Below are 15307 nucleotides of genomic sequence, written 5' to 3'. Positions count from 1 at the left end.
AGACCATGGATATTACATTGACATAGAGTCATAGCGACATACAGCATGGAAACAGACCCTTTGGTCCAACCCGTCCATGCCAACGAGATATCCCAACCCAATCTAGTCCCACCTACCAGCACCTGGCCCATATCCCTCCAAACCCTTCCTATTCATATACCCAGACATGGTGGTGAATTTGGGCCAGGCCGGCAGTCTCTGGTGTCATGGTCTTCTCTGCTGGTGGAGAAGAAAGAATTCCACCTCCCGAGCACCACCAACCATCAGGACCTATATTTACTTCCTGAACAATCATTGGAGAAATTCTTCAGACACAGGCACTGTGAAGAATAGTTCCTAATTAACAGCACTTGACCTGGTGCACAGCCGCATTTCAGAAATGGCATCTGGGCAGGAACCCCAGGAACTTCCAGCTGTGACAAGTAGCTCTGCCGCTGACAAACACACAATAACATGAGCGGGGCACTTTATGAAGCAAGGTGCATATATAATTTGATTATGATTAAATTAGATTACATTACTTACAGTGTGGAAACAGGCCCTTCGGCCCAACAAGTCCACACCAATCCTCCAAAGAGCAACCCACCCAGACCCATTCCCCTACATATACCCCTTCACCTAACACTCCAGGCAATTTAGCATGGCCAATTCACCTAACCTGCACATTTTTGGACTGTGGGAGGAAACCGAGCAAACCCACGCAGACACTGGGGGAATGTGCAAACTCCACACAGACAGTTGCCTGAGGCAGGAATTGAATCCAGGTCTCTGGTGCTGTGAGGCAGCAGTGCTAACTGCTGTGCCACCATGCCACCCTAATGAAGTGATCTGTAGAAAAATGCATGAAATAACATGCGAGAGCTCACAGAGAGAAACCCTCCAGAAATTGACATTTAGCTGCCTGTAGTCTCCTCAGTTAGGAAACTTTTATTTTGGTCTTATTAGTCTGATTGAAGGTAATCTAAGAATTCCTTTTTAGACCTTTACTAGAAGTGGCTTCTACTGATTATATATGAATTCAGAGGACAAAGTACTGGATTTTCTTCAGGTTTGTTTTTATATTATAGTCATTTCTATCAGGTTAGAGCTTTATTAACAGTCCTCTATAACATAACACTGAACAGAAATTATCTCTGAAGCTAACAACTTACTTTGAATGTAAGGGGCAAAGAAGGAATAGAAGCTAATAGATAACTTCCATTAAAAGAAAGCAATTGGTTTTGTAAAATTTGGTTATTTGGTTCATTTATAATCTTTGTTCACACTCCTGTCCAAAATAAAAGCTCTGAAGAGGAGTGATAGCATGGCAGAGCTGGCTTAATACTTACTTTTGAGAACTGACAGATTGGACAGTTTGCCTTATAGTGAGGCCTTCTGTGTTGCATCAGGTCACCATGGAACTATTCCTGCCACCTATTCAAGTCTACATGGGGCCTGCTTCTCTGATATAATTGGAACAAACTAGCCCCAATCATATTAGTAGCTGCATCATTGCAGATGAGGACTCGGTCAGCATCATGGCAACTTCAATAACAATGGACATTGAGGTGAAAGACTATTTATGCCTGGTTATGCTCAGTTTGAATAATTAGCAAATGGTACTGCATTCCTTTAGTGAAGTTGAGAATGTCAGTGGTAAGTGCTTGTAGTGAAACATGTGTTCCCCTCATTTACAACCTACAAAAGTCAGAAATCTGATAAACTTGAATCATGTTGCTCCCTTGCCAGATTGAAAGAATTCTCTAGCTCTGCTGAAAAGTGTTTGTTACTTAGTCCAGTTGTGTGGCCTCATTACCCCATTGCTAATATTACAGACATCCTTTCTTTTCCTCATTTCTTGAAATGAGCTAATACTTGGCATGTTGAGTGCATTGCTGAAAATGTGTTGCTGGAAAAACACAGCAGGTCAGGCAGCATCCAAGGAACAGGAGATTCGACGTTTCGGGCATAAGCCCTTCTTCAGGAATCTGAAGAAGGGCTTATGCCTGAAACGTCGAATCTCCTGTTCTTTGGATGCTGCCTGACCTGCTGTGTTTTTCCAGCAACACATTTTCAGCTCTGATCTCCAGCATCTGCAGACCTCACTTTCTCCTCCAAGTTGAGTGCATCGCCAGTTTCCTTGACATAAGGAAATCATCTTGACTATAGGTCTTAGAACACTCGCTGATTTTTTTTTCATTGTTTTTATTTTAGTCTAATATCAAATTATGTTTGGCACTGTGAACAGTGAGCTGACCATGATCGTTGGACTGCAGGAAGCAAGTTGTGTTTAAAAAAAGGGACAAACAAAATGTTATTTGTTTATGAAGCTATGCATTGAAAGTTAATTGCAGGTTGTTTCTTAATCAAATTGGTACACAATGCTTTGGTGCCAGGGAAAGCAGTATGTTTAACCAGATAAAAGATGTTTGGCCTTTAATGAGGTTACTACCTGGGGACTGGTGCCAGCAAGTCTGGGAAATTATGGTCAGACAGAGGGAGGGGCTGGAGAGGTTGAACTAGGTTTTTGGACTGTGTTTTGGGTAATTTGGTTGTTGGTTCCATAGCACAAAGATGTAAAAGCTCCCTGCTAATCTCTCATTGTCAGCTTTTGGAAGTTCAGAATTTAAATTAAATTATAATTATTGCTGAAAATTCCTCCATAGTGAACTTGAAAAGGAGGCCCTGATTGACAACTTCAGAAAATCAACTCAGAAACAATCATATATTCCTATGGAACAACGTATACATGTCCATGAAATCTGGACTATTATCTGATGCTACTGCCAGCTAAATTGTATTGCTTCATGTATGCAGACTTATATAAAGAGCAAAAGAAATCTTGCATTTATGTAATGTTTTCATGAGTTCATAGTGTCTGAAAGTGATGTATTATGAAAACAGCACAAGTAATCTGGCCAGTTTTATTTTTGTTTATTTATCCCTTTACTGCATTTGTTTTCTGGTTGTCTTTTGTGTGAATGAAGCTGAAAACAAGGTTATTGGGTTAAAATCATAGACATCACTTAGATCACTTTGTTTAATTCTGCTTTGCTAAAGTTAGCATTTTATTAATAAATAATTGAGTCTTGATTAAGCTACAAATATGTTCACAGGATCCATATGGTTGTAAAATATTTTGAAAAAGATATATCTTCTATGTCCATGTCTCCTCAAATATGTTAAACTCTTAGAAAATGTTGGAAATACTGAACAGAACAGGCAGCATCTGTGAAGAGAAGATGAATTAACATTTCAGGTCAATGATAACTCTTCATTGGAATCTTCATTGTTTGCTGTAACTTCTTTCGAAAATTTCTTCAGGCTGACTAGGCTCCAAGGTACAATAGTTCATTTGTGCGACTTCTTTTACTTCTGTGTCATGAAAGCATAAAACATGGTGTTTAGGGATTTCTGTCATGTCACTGCTTATTTTAATGTGTTAGACTCTTCATGGCAGTATCAGCAAGTTTTTGTTTAGAAAGTCTGAAGATTGCATTGGGCTAATACAGGATAGAAACCAGGTGAGAAATGGTCATACTCAATATATAACACAGGATTGGCAATAAACTCATTTAATGTCCAAAACGCAGCAACAGTGGTGAAAAAAGTCAGGCTCAGTGAATATAGACTCAATGCTTTTCTATAGAAGAAGAGAGACACTTTGTCTCCATGATCAACCACTGTCCTCAACCCTCTACATTCGTCATTGTCACCGCAGGTAAAAATATGACAAGACAATATACAAAAATGAAAAAAAGAAATCAACAGAACAAAAACAAAGCGAGCACATTTAGTATAATATATGTTATTTTTGAAGGGAAGTTATTAAATTTCCAAACAGTCTCAGCTGTCACTGATATATTTTGATTGATGGAAAAGTGCACCATAATATTGATTAATTTCAAGCTTCACTAAAATGATGAGTGACATCAGAAACATTGTGATTTAGCATAAACATGAAATAGTGGAGGATATCTCACCAGCATAAAAGAGTTATGAAGGATTGATTATGTGGCAACTGATACGATTATATTGCAGAGGAATGAAATAATACATAGTCCTCGGTATCACTGGTGATGTAATCTGTTACAGTCTGTCAGGAGGGTAAGCATACATGTCCATGAAATCTGGACTATTATTTGATGCTACTGCCAACTAAATTGTATTGCTTCATGTATGCAGACTTACATAAAGAGCAAAAAAAAATCTTGCATTTATGAAATGTTTTCATGAGTTCATAGTGTCCTAAAGTGATGTTATAGCCAATGAAGCAATCTTTGAAACACTGGATTGGATTTTGCCAGAGGCAAAGAACTCAACCTGCCTTTCAGAATGGCTGGCAGGACTTATTTCCAGAATTTACAGTGCCTCCGATTCTCGGCCACGTGGGATAAGAGTGTGAGTTAGTAACTGTCATGAATCTGCATCCCAAATTCTTGATCTGACTGGCTTGATAGTGGAATTGAACATCTCTTAATCCTTCATAAGTTTGTGAAGTCAGACCAATTTTTTTAAGGACTTGTTATTTGCAGCCCTTCCAAAGTGTCAAGAACCACAATCTCAGTGAGGGAACCTTTTGAAAGATAAATTCAAAAGGTCTTAGCTAGGCCCCTCAAATCATGCCAATGGCTACACATGCCTCCATGCCACTCGTATGGCACTCCTATTCACTCAGTATATACAGTATAGAGACAATAAATTCCACAGTAATAATGGCATGATTGTGAAAGTGTTTTTAAAAAGTAATTCATTTATAAAACTCTTCAAAATCTGCTTTTAATATTGCCCTATAAAGATGTCAACCATCAGTACTTTATAGTGTCACAGCAGAAGTTGCAAGCCCTTGTCATGTATTTATCTTGTGTAAATAAGAATTGTACAATTGACAAAATAGACTGAAGAGAAAAAACTATCATTCAAACAAGGATTCCTTTGGATGCAACCATTTCATTAGAATAACAGATGTCTGGACTCTCAGCCAAGCCACACTATGTGTTTTTCGCAATTATTATGGCTGGATGTTCAACAGAGAGAAGGGTAATGGGAGTCAGGGAATTTCCTGGCTCTGCACTCCCCTTAGGAGAATGTGCCTTCAAAGGCTGGGCTTTTGTTCAGGGGTGTGGGTGCCAACTGGTGTCTAGCACACCATCTTAGAAAAGAGGTTTGAGGTAGCTGCAGCAGTTGCCAAGTGTCAAGGAGGTAAAAAAAACGCCCACCGCTGTACTCTGAGACTTTGGGCGGCATGGTGGCTCAGTAGTTACCACTGCTGCCTCTTAGCACCAGGGTCCCAGGTTTGATTCCAGCCTCAGGTGGCTGTCTGTGTGGAGTTTGCACATTCTCCCCATGTCTGTATAGGTTTCCTCCGGGTGCTCTGGTTTCCTCCCACAGTCCAAAGATGTGCAGGTCAGTTGAATTGGCCATGCTAAATGCCCATAGTGTAAGGTGCATTAGTCAGAGGGAAATGGGTCTGGGTGGGTTACTCTTCGGAGGGTCAGTGTGGACTGGTTGGGTTGAAGGGCCTGTTTCCACACTGTAGGGAATATAATCTAATCTAAAGAATCTAATCCCAGTTGTTTCATTTAATATTAGGTCCTCTAGCTTTAGCCTTGTATACTGTAAATGCCACCCTATGGCCCACATAATATAGGAAATGCAGCAATTAATTTCTATAAGCAAAACCCCACAAAATCAATAACTCAAATCTTTCAACCTCCAGATGGTCAGAGATCCAGTGTATGACTCTCCATGCACATCAGAATCCTGTAGAGGTCTTGCCACACTGATGTACATTGGAAATTACATTTAGGGCAGTATCTCTGCTCCTAGAATCCTGTGTCAATGTCTCCTATTTGAGCTGGAGTCAGTCTTGGGGGGAGACCTAGTTACCCAGAAAATGTTGTTAGTTTATAACCTGGTCTAACACTTTTGGTAATTCCACAACAAAAATCCTCATCTGGCTCTCCCAACCACCCTGGCTATCATACGCTTTGGTAGAACTAACAAGACAAGGGCTTACTCAATGAATGGCTAGACAACTGGAAACAAAAAGAAACAGCAGGATCTTGTAGTACTTGTCCACAAATCCATAAAGGTGACAGGACAGGTTTAAAAGGGTACTTAAGAAAGCATATGGGATGCTTTCCTTTATCAGTAGCAGCACAGATTATAAGAGCAGGGAGATTACATTGGAACTGTATAAACTTGGTTAAGCCACAGCTGGAGGACTGTGTGCAGTTTTGGTCACCACACTTATAGCAAGGATGTGATAGCATTGGAAAGGGTGCAGGGAAATTCACCATGATGTTGCATAGGATGGAACTGTTTAGCTATGAAGAGTGGCTGAATGTTTTCTTTAGACCAGAGAAGGCTGAAAGGGGTCCTGATAGAGGTGTATAAGATTGAGGGGCATTGGCAAGGTGAATAGGAAGAACCTGTTCTTCTTAGTTGAAAGGTCAATTACAAGGGGTGTAGCTTTAAGATGAAAGGCAGGCGGGTTAGAAGAGGCTTGAGGAAAATCTTTTCACCAGAAGTGTTGGGAATTTAGAATACACTGCCTTAGAGTGTAGTTGAAGCAAAAAACCTTATATCTTTTAAAAAGTACTTTGAGCACTTGAAATGTCACAAAATTCAAGGCTATGGGCCAATTACTGGAAAGTGGGATTAGTGTAGATTTAGAGTAGCTTTTGTTGGTGCAGAACTCAATAGGCTGAATGGCTTCTTCTAACTTGTATGATCCTATGCTATGATAGCTACTGGCATAATTAGGAATGTGTCCTCTGCCCTGATTCGCCGATCTTTTTGTGGAGTTCAGCTCGAATGATTTTTATGAATGTGGAATTGTAAATCTGGCCTTTTAAAATGTATACAGGTCAGCATGCGGTTTCTGACTGAAGAAGGTTTGGGTCAGTGTGATAACTACCAAACAATCTGTATTTATGATAATTTTGTAATTGAGGGATCAATATTGGCCAGGACCCCAAGGCTAACTCTCTTGTCCTTTTTCAAAATAGTTCTATTACATCCATCTTAGGAAGAGGACAGGTCTTAGCCAAAAACCTTGTTTGAAAGAGAACTCCTCTGGGAGAAGTTAAGTATTCCCTCAGTACTGCACTGGAATGGCAACCTAGGTTTTGATCTCCTCACATCTCTGGAATGGGATTTAAACCCAAAGTATTGTTTCTATGGGACAAAACCAATACCAGTTGAACCACAACTAACACACAGGTATCAACCAGCTGACATGTGGGAAATATCGGTCACACATGCCAATTTAGATAAAGGTAGGTCAGATGCCATTGTAACATCCCTACCATTGTTCTGTTTACAGTGTGTCATAGACTGGCTCGCACCAATTAAGGATTAGAATTTTCTTAAATTCAAAATAGTTTTACACCATGAATAAACTTGAGTGAGTCTTTAAATATCATTTGCTGGGTCAAAATTTTCATTTATTTAGCATTTCATGGAAGTGATTATAAAAACAATAATTGATGTTTCCTTTCACAACCAATTAAGATTTAAGTAATTCAACATGGACATGAAGGGCTGAACAACTGCCTTCTGTGCAATGACATTTCTAACCATTTGTTAGTACAGTATTTGGTAAATGAATTGGAAATTTATTAACCTAGATTTCATATGATGCAGCAGTCAGTGTTTGGCTTCATTACCTTGTGGCACTTACACAGCTTCTAGCTTCAGCACCTATTCAGTTAAACATGAAATCTTCCTTTTTAATGAATAGTGAGAATATGGAACTTGATACTACATGAAGATGACATTTAAAGTAATAATAGAGGTGCATTTAAGGGAAAGCTAGTCAAATACATGAGGGAGATATTATTAAAGAATTCTGACCATATATTTAGGGAATGATGGGAGGAGGTTCAAGTGGAGTGTAAAGACATGGACTGATTGGATTGCTTGGCCTGTTTCTTTGCCTTATATCCTAAGTAAATCCAAAACATATTGCTCAATAATTCCCTAGTCCTCCACAGGTTCATGTCCTCACAGATGGTCATCTTTTTATCACTGAATTCATGAGAACTTCCCATTTTATATTGCAATGTTGTTGTTAGAAGCCCTTGAAAAAGATAAGTTTTCTTAACTGAAGAAAAGTTGAAGTTAAATTGAAGTTAAAGGAAATCTATGCCAATTATTTCTTGATTTGCTGTCTGTGAGAAATCTTCAGTGTGATTTGGTTACTTACTTTTGTCTTATAGAATCCCACATTGTAGAAAAGGCCATTTGGCCTAACAAGTCCACATTGACCCTTCGAAGAGCATCCCACCCAGACCCATCCCCCTACCCAGTTCTTGTAATCTTGCATTTCTCATGGCTCACACACCTAACCCATCCCTGAATATTATGAGTAGCCTAGTACGGCCAATCCACCTAATTAGTACATCTTTGAACTCTGTGATAACATCACTGTTGTTGGATCTTAGATGGATCTTGACTTGAGCCAAATTCAGATTAACAATGGGAAAGATAAAATTAATGCTACCATAACCTAGATTAGATCTTTATGGGGAGGTTTCTTTGAAGGTGGGGATGAGCACCATTCCTTCACTGCTGACTATTAAATCATGGCCATTCTATATTATTGCAGGAGGTCTGGTAAAATACAAATATCATGAAACTGGGTGCAGTCTATTGTTTGATTCATTATTTGAGATATGGCTAACAAATCACTTCTTTTCTCTTACTGAGTGAACTTTGAAAATCTAAATATAAAAATGACCAGCGAGACCTGCATTGTAACTCCAATCTCCATAAATCTATTGAAAAATATATATAACTTATACTTAAAATTTTATTTTTCAGAACAATGATATCCCAAAAGCATTAGCTTAAAATTTCCTAATAGGCTTTAGCACTGCTCCAAAACTTTAACTACTGAAACCTGAATTAGTTAATTAAGATAACCTCCCACTGATGCAGAGGAATATTGAACACAAGTTTCCTGCATTGTTTAGCTGTTTTGAACTGATTGAAATGTAAACCAAAAAAATTAAAATGTTAAATGCCACAAATATTATGTAATTGAGGATGTTCAGTCTTGACACTGCTCCTAAAATACATTTCTGGAGTTTATATTTTGGTGATTTTTTAAAAAGATATTCACATTGTGAATGTTGATGTACTTTATACGCATTTTTCATTTGCTAACGTTTATGAGAATCAATGGTTGGGCCAGTATTTATTTATTTTTCCTAATTGTCCTGGAGAATATGGTGGCTAGCTGCCTTCTTGAACCATTGCATTCCTTGGAGTATAAAGACACCCACAGTGATGGTAGGAAGGGGGTTCAAGGATTTTGATTCAGTGACACTGAAGGAGCAGTGATAATGTTCCAAGTCAAGATTGTGTTTCCATTGCATTTGCAGTCCTTGTCCTTCTAGGTGATAGAAGTCATGGATTTAGAAGCATGACAGTACTACATGACATGGTCTTGACAAGTTGCTGCAGTGCATCCTGGTGAAGTAAAAACTGCTTGGTGGTGGATGGAAGTGTAACAAACCCAAGACTGCTTTAGTGTCTGTGGCGTGATGCTGAGCATTGTACAATCATCAACAAACATCCTCAGTTCTGACCTCATGGAGGAAAGGTCATTGATGAAGCAGCTGAAAATGATTGGGTCATAGACACTATGACCTGAGGAACTCCTGCAGTTTTGTCCTTGGACTGAGATGATTAACCTCCGAAGACTGCAACCATCTTCCTTTGTGTCCAATATGACACCAAACAAAGCAGACTTTTGCCTGAGGTTCCCGTTGACCTTCAGTTTTGTTAGGGCTATCTATGGCTATGCCATAGTCAGCTGAGTGCTGTCTTGATGTCAAGGGCAGTTAGTCTTGCTTCACCTTTGGATTTCCATATTTGGACCAAGGTTGCAATGCAATCAATAACTAAGTGACTCTGTGAAACCCAAACTGAGCATCAATGAGCAGGTTATTCCTTTGCAAGTACTGCTGTTGGCACTGTCAAAGAGCTCTGCCATCAATTTGTTGATGACTGACAGCTGTGTTCCTGATGAAGGGCTTTTGCCCGAAACGTCGATTTTACTACTCCTCGGATGCTGCCTGAACTGCTGTGCTTTTCCAGCACCACTAATCCAGAATGATGACTGACAGGAGAGTGATTGGGCAGTAACTGGTCAGGTTGGACTTGTTCTGCTTTTTGTGCATAGGACATGCTTGGACTATTCTCCACATCTTCAGATAAGTGCTACTGTTACAGCTTACTGAAACAGCTTGGCTGGGGAAAGGGCTAGTTCTGCACCACAGGTCCTCAGTATTATTGCTGGAATATTGTCAGGGCACATGGCCTTTGCAGTTTCCACAGCCTTCAGCAGTCTTTTAATGGAAGGTTTGATGTTGGGAGGTGGGACAGAGAGCTTTTTACCTCAAAATTGAATAGTTTTATTACTGACTAGTTGTTATTAAATTTTAGCAAGGAAACAGGAATTACGTAGATCATAGAGTCATAGAGATGTACAGCACCGAAACAGAACCTTTAGTCCAACTCGTCCATGCCAACCAGATATCCTAACCTAATCTAGTCCCATTTGCCAACATTTGGCTCATATCCCTCTAAGCCCTTCCTATTCATGCATCCATCCAGATGCCTTTTGTACTAGCCTCCATCTCTTCCTCTGGCAGCTCATTCCATTTCACACCACTCTCTGTGTGAAAATGTTGCCCCTTAGGTCCCTCTCTCTTTCCCCTATCACCCGAAACCTATGCCGTCAAGTTATGGACGCCCCACCCCAGCGAAAAGACCATGTCTATTTACCCTGTCCATGCCCCTCATGATTTTATAAACTTCTATAAGGTCCCCCCTCAACCTCTGACGGTCCAAGCTAAACAGCCCCAGCCTGTTCAGCCTCTCCCTGTAGCTCAGATCCTCCAACCCTGGCAACATCCTTGTAAATCTTTTCTGAACCCTTTCAAGTTTCACAACATCCTTCCAATAGGAAAGAGACCAGAATTGCATGTAATATTCCAAAAGTGGCCTAATCAATGTCCTGTGCAGCCACAACATGACCTCCCAACTCCTGTATTCAATACTCTGACCAATAAAGGAAAGCAGACTAAATGCCTTCTTCAATATCTTATCTACCTGGGCTCTACTTTCAAGGAATTATGAACCTGCACTCCAAGGTCTCTTTGATCAGCAACACTCCTTAGGACCTTACCATTAAGTGTATAAGTCCTGTGCTGAATTGGTTTTCCAAAATGCAGCACCTCGCTTTTACCTAAATTAAACTCCATCTGCCACTCCTCAGCCCATTGACCCATCTGATCAAGATCTCATTGTACTCTGAGGTAATCTTCTTCGCTGTCCACTACACCTCCAATTTTGGTGTCATCTGCAAACTTACTAACTATACTGTCTATTTTGCATTCAAATCATTTATATAAATGATGATAAGCAGTAGACCCAGTACCGACTCTTCTGGCATACTACTGGTCACAGGCCTCCAGTCTAAAAAGCAACCCTCTACCACAACCTTCAAGCCAGCTCTGTATCTAAATAGTTAGTTCTCCCTGTATTCCATGAGATCTAGCCTTGCTAACTAGTCTCCCATGAGGAACCTTGTCGAACGCCTTCCTGAAATCCAGATAGGTCACACCTATCTTTCCACCGTCATCGATCCTCTTTGTTACTTCTTCAAAAAATTCAATCAATTCTGTGAGACATGATTTCCCAAGCACAAAGCCATGCTGACTATCCCTAATCAGCCCTTGCCTCTCCAAATATATGTAGAGCTTGTCCCTTAGGATTCCCTCCAACAAGTCACAGGTACCTCACCTGTGACTATCAATGATACAAATATCTCAGCATCAGGCCCAGCAATCACTTCCCTAGCTTCCCACAGAGTTCTAGGGTACACCTGATCAGTTCCCAGAGATTTATCCACTTTTATGCCTTTCAAGACATCCAGCACCACCTCTGGATATTTTTCAAGATTTCACCATCTATTTCCCCACATTCCATATCTTCCATGTCCTTCTCCACAATAAACACTGATGCAAAATACTCATTTAGTATCTCCTCCATCCCCAGTGGCTCCATACATAGGCTGCCTTGCTGTTGTTTGAGGGGCCCGTATTCGTTCCCTAGTTACCCTTTTGTACTTAATGTATTTATAAATTCCCTTTGCTCCTTAACCCTATTTGCCAAAGCTATCTCATGTCCCCTTTTTGCCCTCCTGATTTCGCTCTTAAATATACTTCTACTGCCTTTATACTCTTCTAAGGATTCATTCGATCTCTCTTGTCTATACCTGACATATGCTTCCTTCTTCTTAACCAAAATCTCAATTTCTCTAGTCATCCAGCTTTTCCTACACTTCCCTGCCTTTCCTTTCACCCTAATAGGAGTATACTGTCTCTGGAAGCTTGTTACCTCATTTTTGAAGGCTTTCCATTTTCCAGCCGCCCCTTTATCTGTGAACATCTGCCCCCATCTTGCCTACTGCCATCAAAATTAGCCTTCCTCCAATTTAGAACTTCAACTTTTAGATCTGGTCTATCCTTTTCCATCACTATTTTAAAATGAATAGAATTATGGTCACTGGCCCCAAAATGCTCCCCCACTGACACCTCAGTCATCTGCTCTGCCTTATTTCCCAAGAGTAGGCCAAGTTTTGCACTTTCTCTAGTAGATACATCCACATACTGAATCTGAAAATGTTCCTGTACACACTTAATAAATTCCTCTCCATCTAAACCCTTAGCTCTATGGCAGTCCCAGTCTATGTTTGGAAAGTTAAAATCCCCTACTATAACCACCATATTATTGATTTGGAAATGCCAGTGTGGGAACTGGGGTGTACAAAGTTAAAAATTGCACAACACCAGGTTATAGTCCAAAAGGTTTATTTGGAAGCACTAACTTCATTAGGTGGTTTTGGAGTATAAGATTGTAAGTCTCAGAATTTATAGCAAACGTTTACCATGTGATGTAACTGAAATTATATATTGAAAAAGATTTGGATTAGTTTGTTAAGTCTCTCATCTTTTAGAATGACCATGTTGATTTCAATTCTTTCATATGTAAATCACAAAACATTTTTAAAAGTTACATTCTCAAGTGAATATTAACAATTGGCAACATATCGGCCCAGATAATGCATTGAAGGTGTGAGTAGCCCTGTGTGAGACTGTCTGTGCCACAATGGTCAGACTGATTCTAATCTAAAAAATGGATTTACAGAATCTTACATGGATTCATGCAATTTTTGAGCAAAGTAATTCTGCAAATACAACTTCACCCCACAAACTTATATGTGTGTGTTTGGTGGTGGAGGGCGGGTAAGTTATGAGTATCTGTGAGAGGGTGTGTATATATGTGTAAGTGTGAGTGTAAAGGGGTATAAGTCTGTGAGAGGGTGCGTGTGTGTATGGGAGTGCATGTGTGAGTGTATGAGAGAGGGTCTGCGTGAGTGTATGGATCTGTAGGTGTGTGTGAATAGGAGTGTCTGTGTGTGTCTGCAATGGGATCACCTGTAGTGTGACATGAGCCCAAGGTCCCGGCTGAGGCCCTCCCCATGGGTACTGAACTTGGCTATCATGTAAGATCCATTTTTTAGATTAGAAACAGTCTGACCATTGCGTTCCTGCACACCGCCACCTTACTAGTTTAAATCCTCCTGAGCAACTCTAGCAAATCTCTCTGCCAGTATATTAGTCCCCTTCAAATTCAGGTGCAATCTGTCCTTCTTGTACTGGTCAATTGTACCCCAGAAGAGATTCCAATGATCCAAAAATGTGAACCCTTCTCCCCTGCACCAGCTCCTCAGCCATACATTCATCTGCTCTATCCTCCTATTCTCTTTGACTTCTGAAAAATATATACTAAATCTAGATCAGTATGTCATATCCACTTTAAAAATCACTGAAATTAGGTAGATAGTGTTAATACTGTATTGCTAAATGCAATGATGAACATGGTAAAAATGTTTCAAAAGTTTTAATATCCTAAAGGTATGTTAAGAAGTTTGAACAGAGAAAGCAATAAAATAAGCCAATCATGAATTGAGATCTAATTAACATGCATGTGGCTATCCTATTCTAAAGTTTGAGATACTTAAATAAATGGCAAGTTTTATGATATGCATTTTTCATAACTTTTTGATTTATTTTTTCAGCTGTCTGCTTGATCCTGGGCTGCATGATTTTCCCAGATGGCTGGGATTCAGACGAAGTAAAGCGTATGTGTGGTGAAAAAACAGACAAGTATACACTTGGTGCCTGCTCTGTTCGCTGGGCCTACATTCTGGCTATTATTGGAATCTTAGATGCGCTCATCCTTTCGTTTCTGGCATTTGTCCTTGGCAACAGACAAGATGGCTTATTGCCAGAGGACTTCAAAGTGGATACCAAAGGTATGATTTCTTTTCATAGTCATATTAAATCATGAAGAATTATTAAGATTACTTTAATTAAGTGACCCTAGTAAAGCTCAAAACTAAGCTACAAGTACCAATTTGCTCTGTTAATGAAAATTAATTGATCTATTACTGTAATATTTAAATATTGTAAAGAGGACCAGAATACTTATCAAGGGATTTTATTATCATATTTAACAATATTACTCAGCAATATAATAATTCTTCAGTGCTTTGAATTTCTGAACTTCAAATTTAATTTAGAATCTGAAAGGAACATATTCTTTAATGCAAGAATGTGTGAATTTTAAGTATATCTCTACACTTTTAGAAACTTATTAAAATGAAATGTTGGTGTAATTTTCATATTTTTCTTGGAAAAGGAATTTAGTTTTTGTAGCTACTCCATTCGGTAGCACTGTGCAATTGTTATGTTCCTTTGGGTATCATTATGACCTAATTATCACTGTTTTATGTAGCACGGAGGAGTTTTGATTTTAATACGTTGACAAGTATTTCTGTTATCTAGACTCATTTGTTTGTGATCAATACTGTTTGAACTGAGGCTGAAGGAATGCATTGTCACTTCAGTCCCACTACATGACAAGCCACAACACAAAATATTTTTGTTCTAAATATTATCTATCAACCAGGTTTCTTAATATCCAGAATTGTTGTTCTATTATCAAAATAAAATTGTTCAATAAAGATGCAATATTTAGTTAACATACACGGGCAGTAATATAGAAAAATAAATGCTTATCCCTCTAAGTATCCCCAACACACTCGTTCTGTTCAGTAAAAGAGAGAGAAACGGATTTCTCTGCAGGTAAAAAAAAGTTGGCCAATTGGTTATTCTAGAAGGCAAAAGGATAAAGTGTGGGATGTTCTGCTCTCCAATGCTCTGCTATGGAACATGTTATTTCA

General features: G+C 39.3%; 1 protein-coding gene across 1 annotated transcript in view; it reads left to right on the top strand.

The window, feature by feature from the left end:
* The window catches only part of lhfpl3 (LHFPL tetraspan subfamily member 3), a 225884-nt gene extending 211472 nt beyond the window's left edge, over positions 1–14412 (top strand). The window contains exon 2 of the mRNA XM_060842550.1: positions 14141–14412. Coding sequence (XP_060698533.1) covers positions 14141–14412 — 272 coding nt within the window. The remainder of the gene's footprint in view (positions 1–14140) is intronic.
* The last annotated feature ends 895 nt before the right edge of the window (positions 14413–15307 follow it).

This window comes from Hemiscyllium ocellatum, chromosome 23 (genome assembly GCF_020745735.1).
Source record: "Hemiscyllium ocellatum isolate sHemOce1 chromosome 23, sHemOce1.pat.X.cur, whole genome shotgun sequence".
NCBI classification, from domain to species: Eukaryota; Metazoa; Chordata; class Chondrichthyes; order Orectolobiformes; family Hemiscylliidae; genus Hemiscyllium; species Hemiscyllium ocellatum.
Note: the sequence above shows the minus strand (reverse complement) of the source record. Positions and strands in the feature narration are given on the sequence as shown.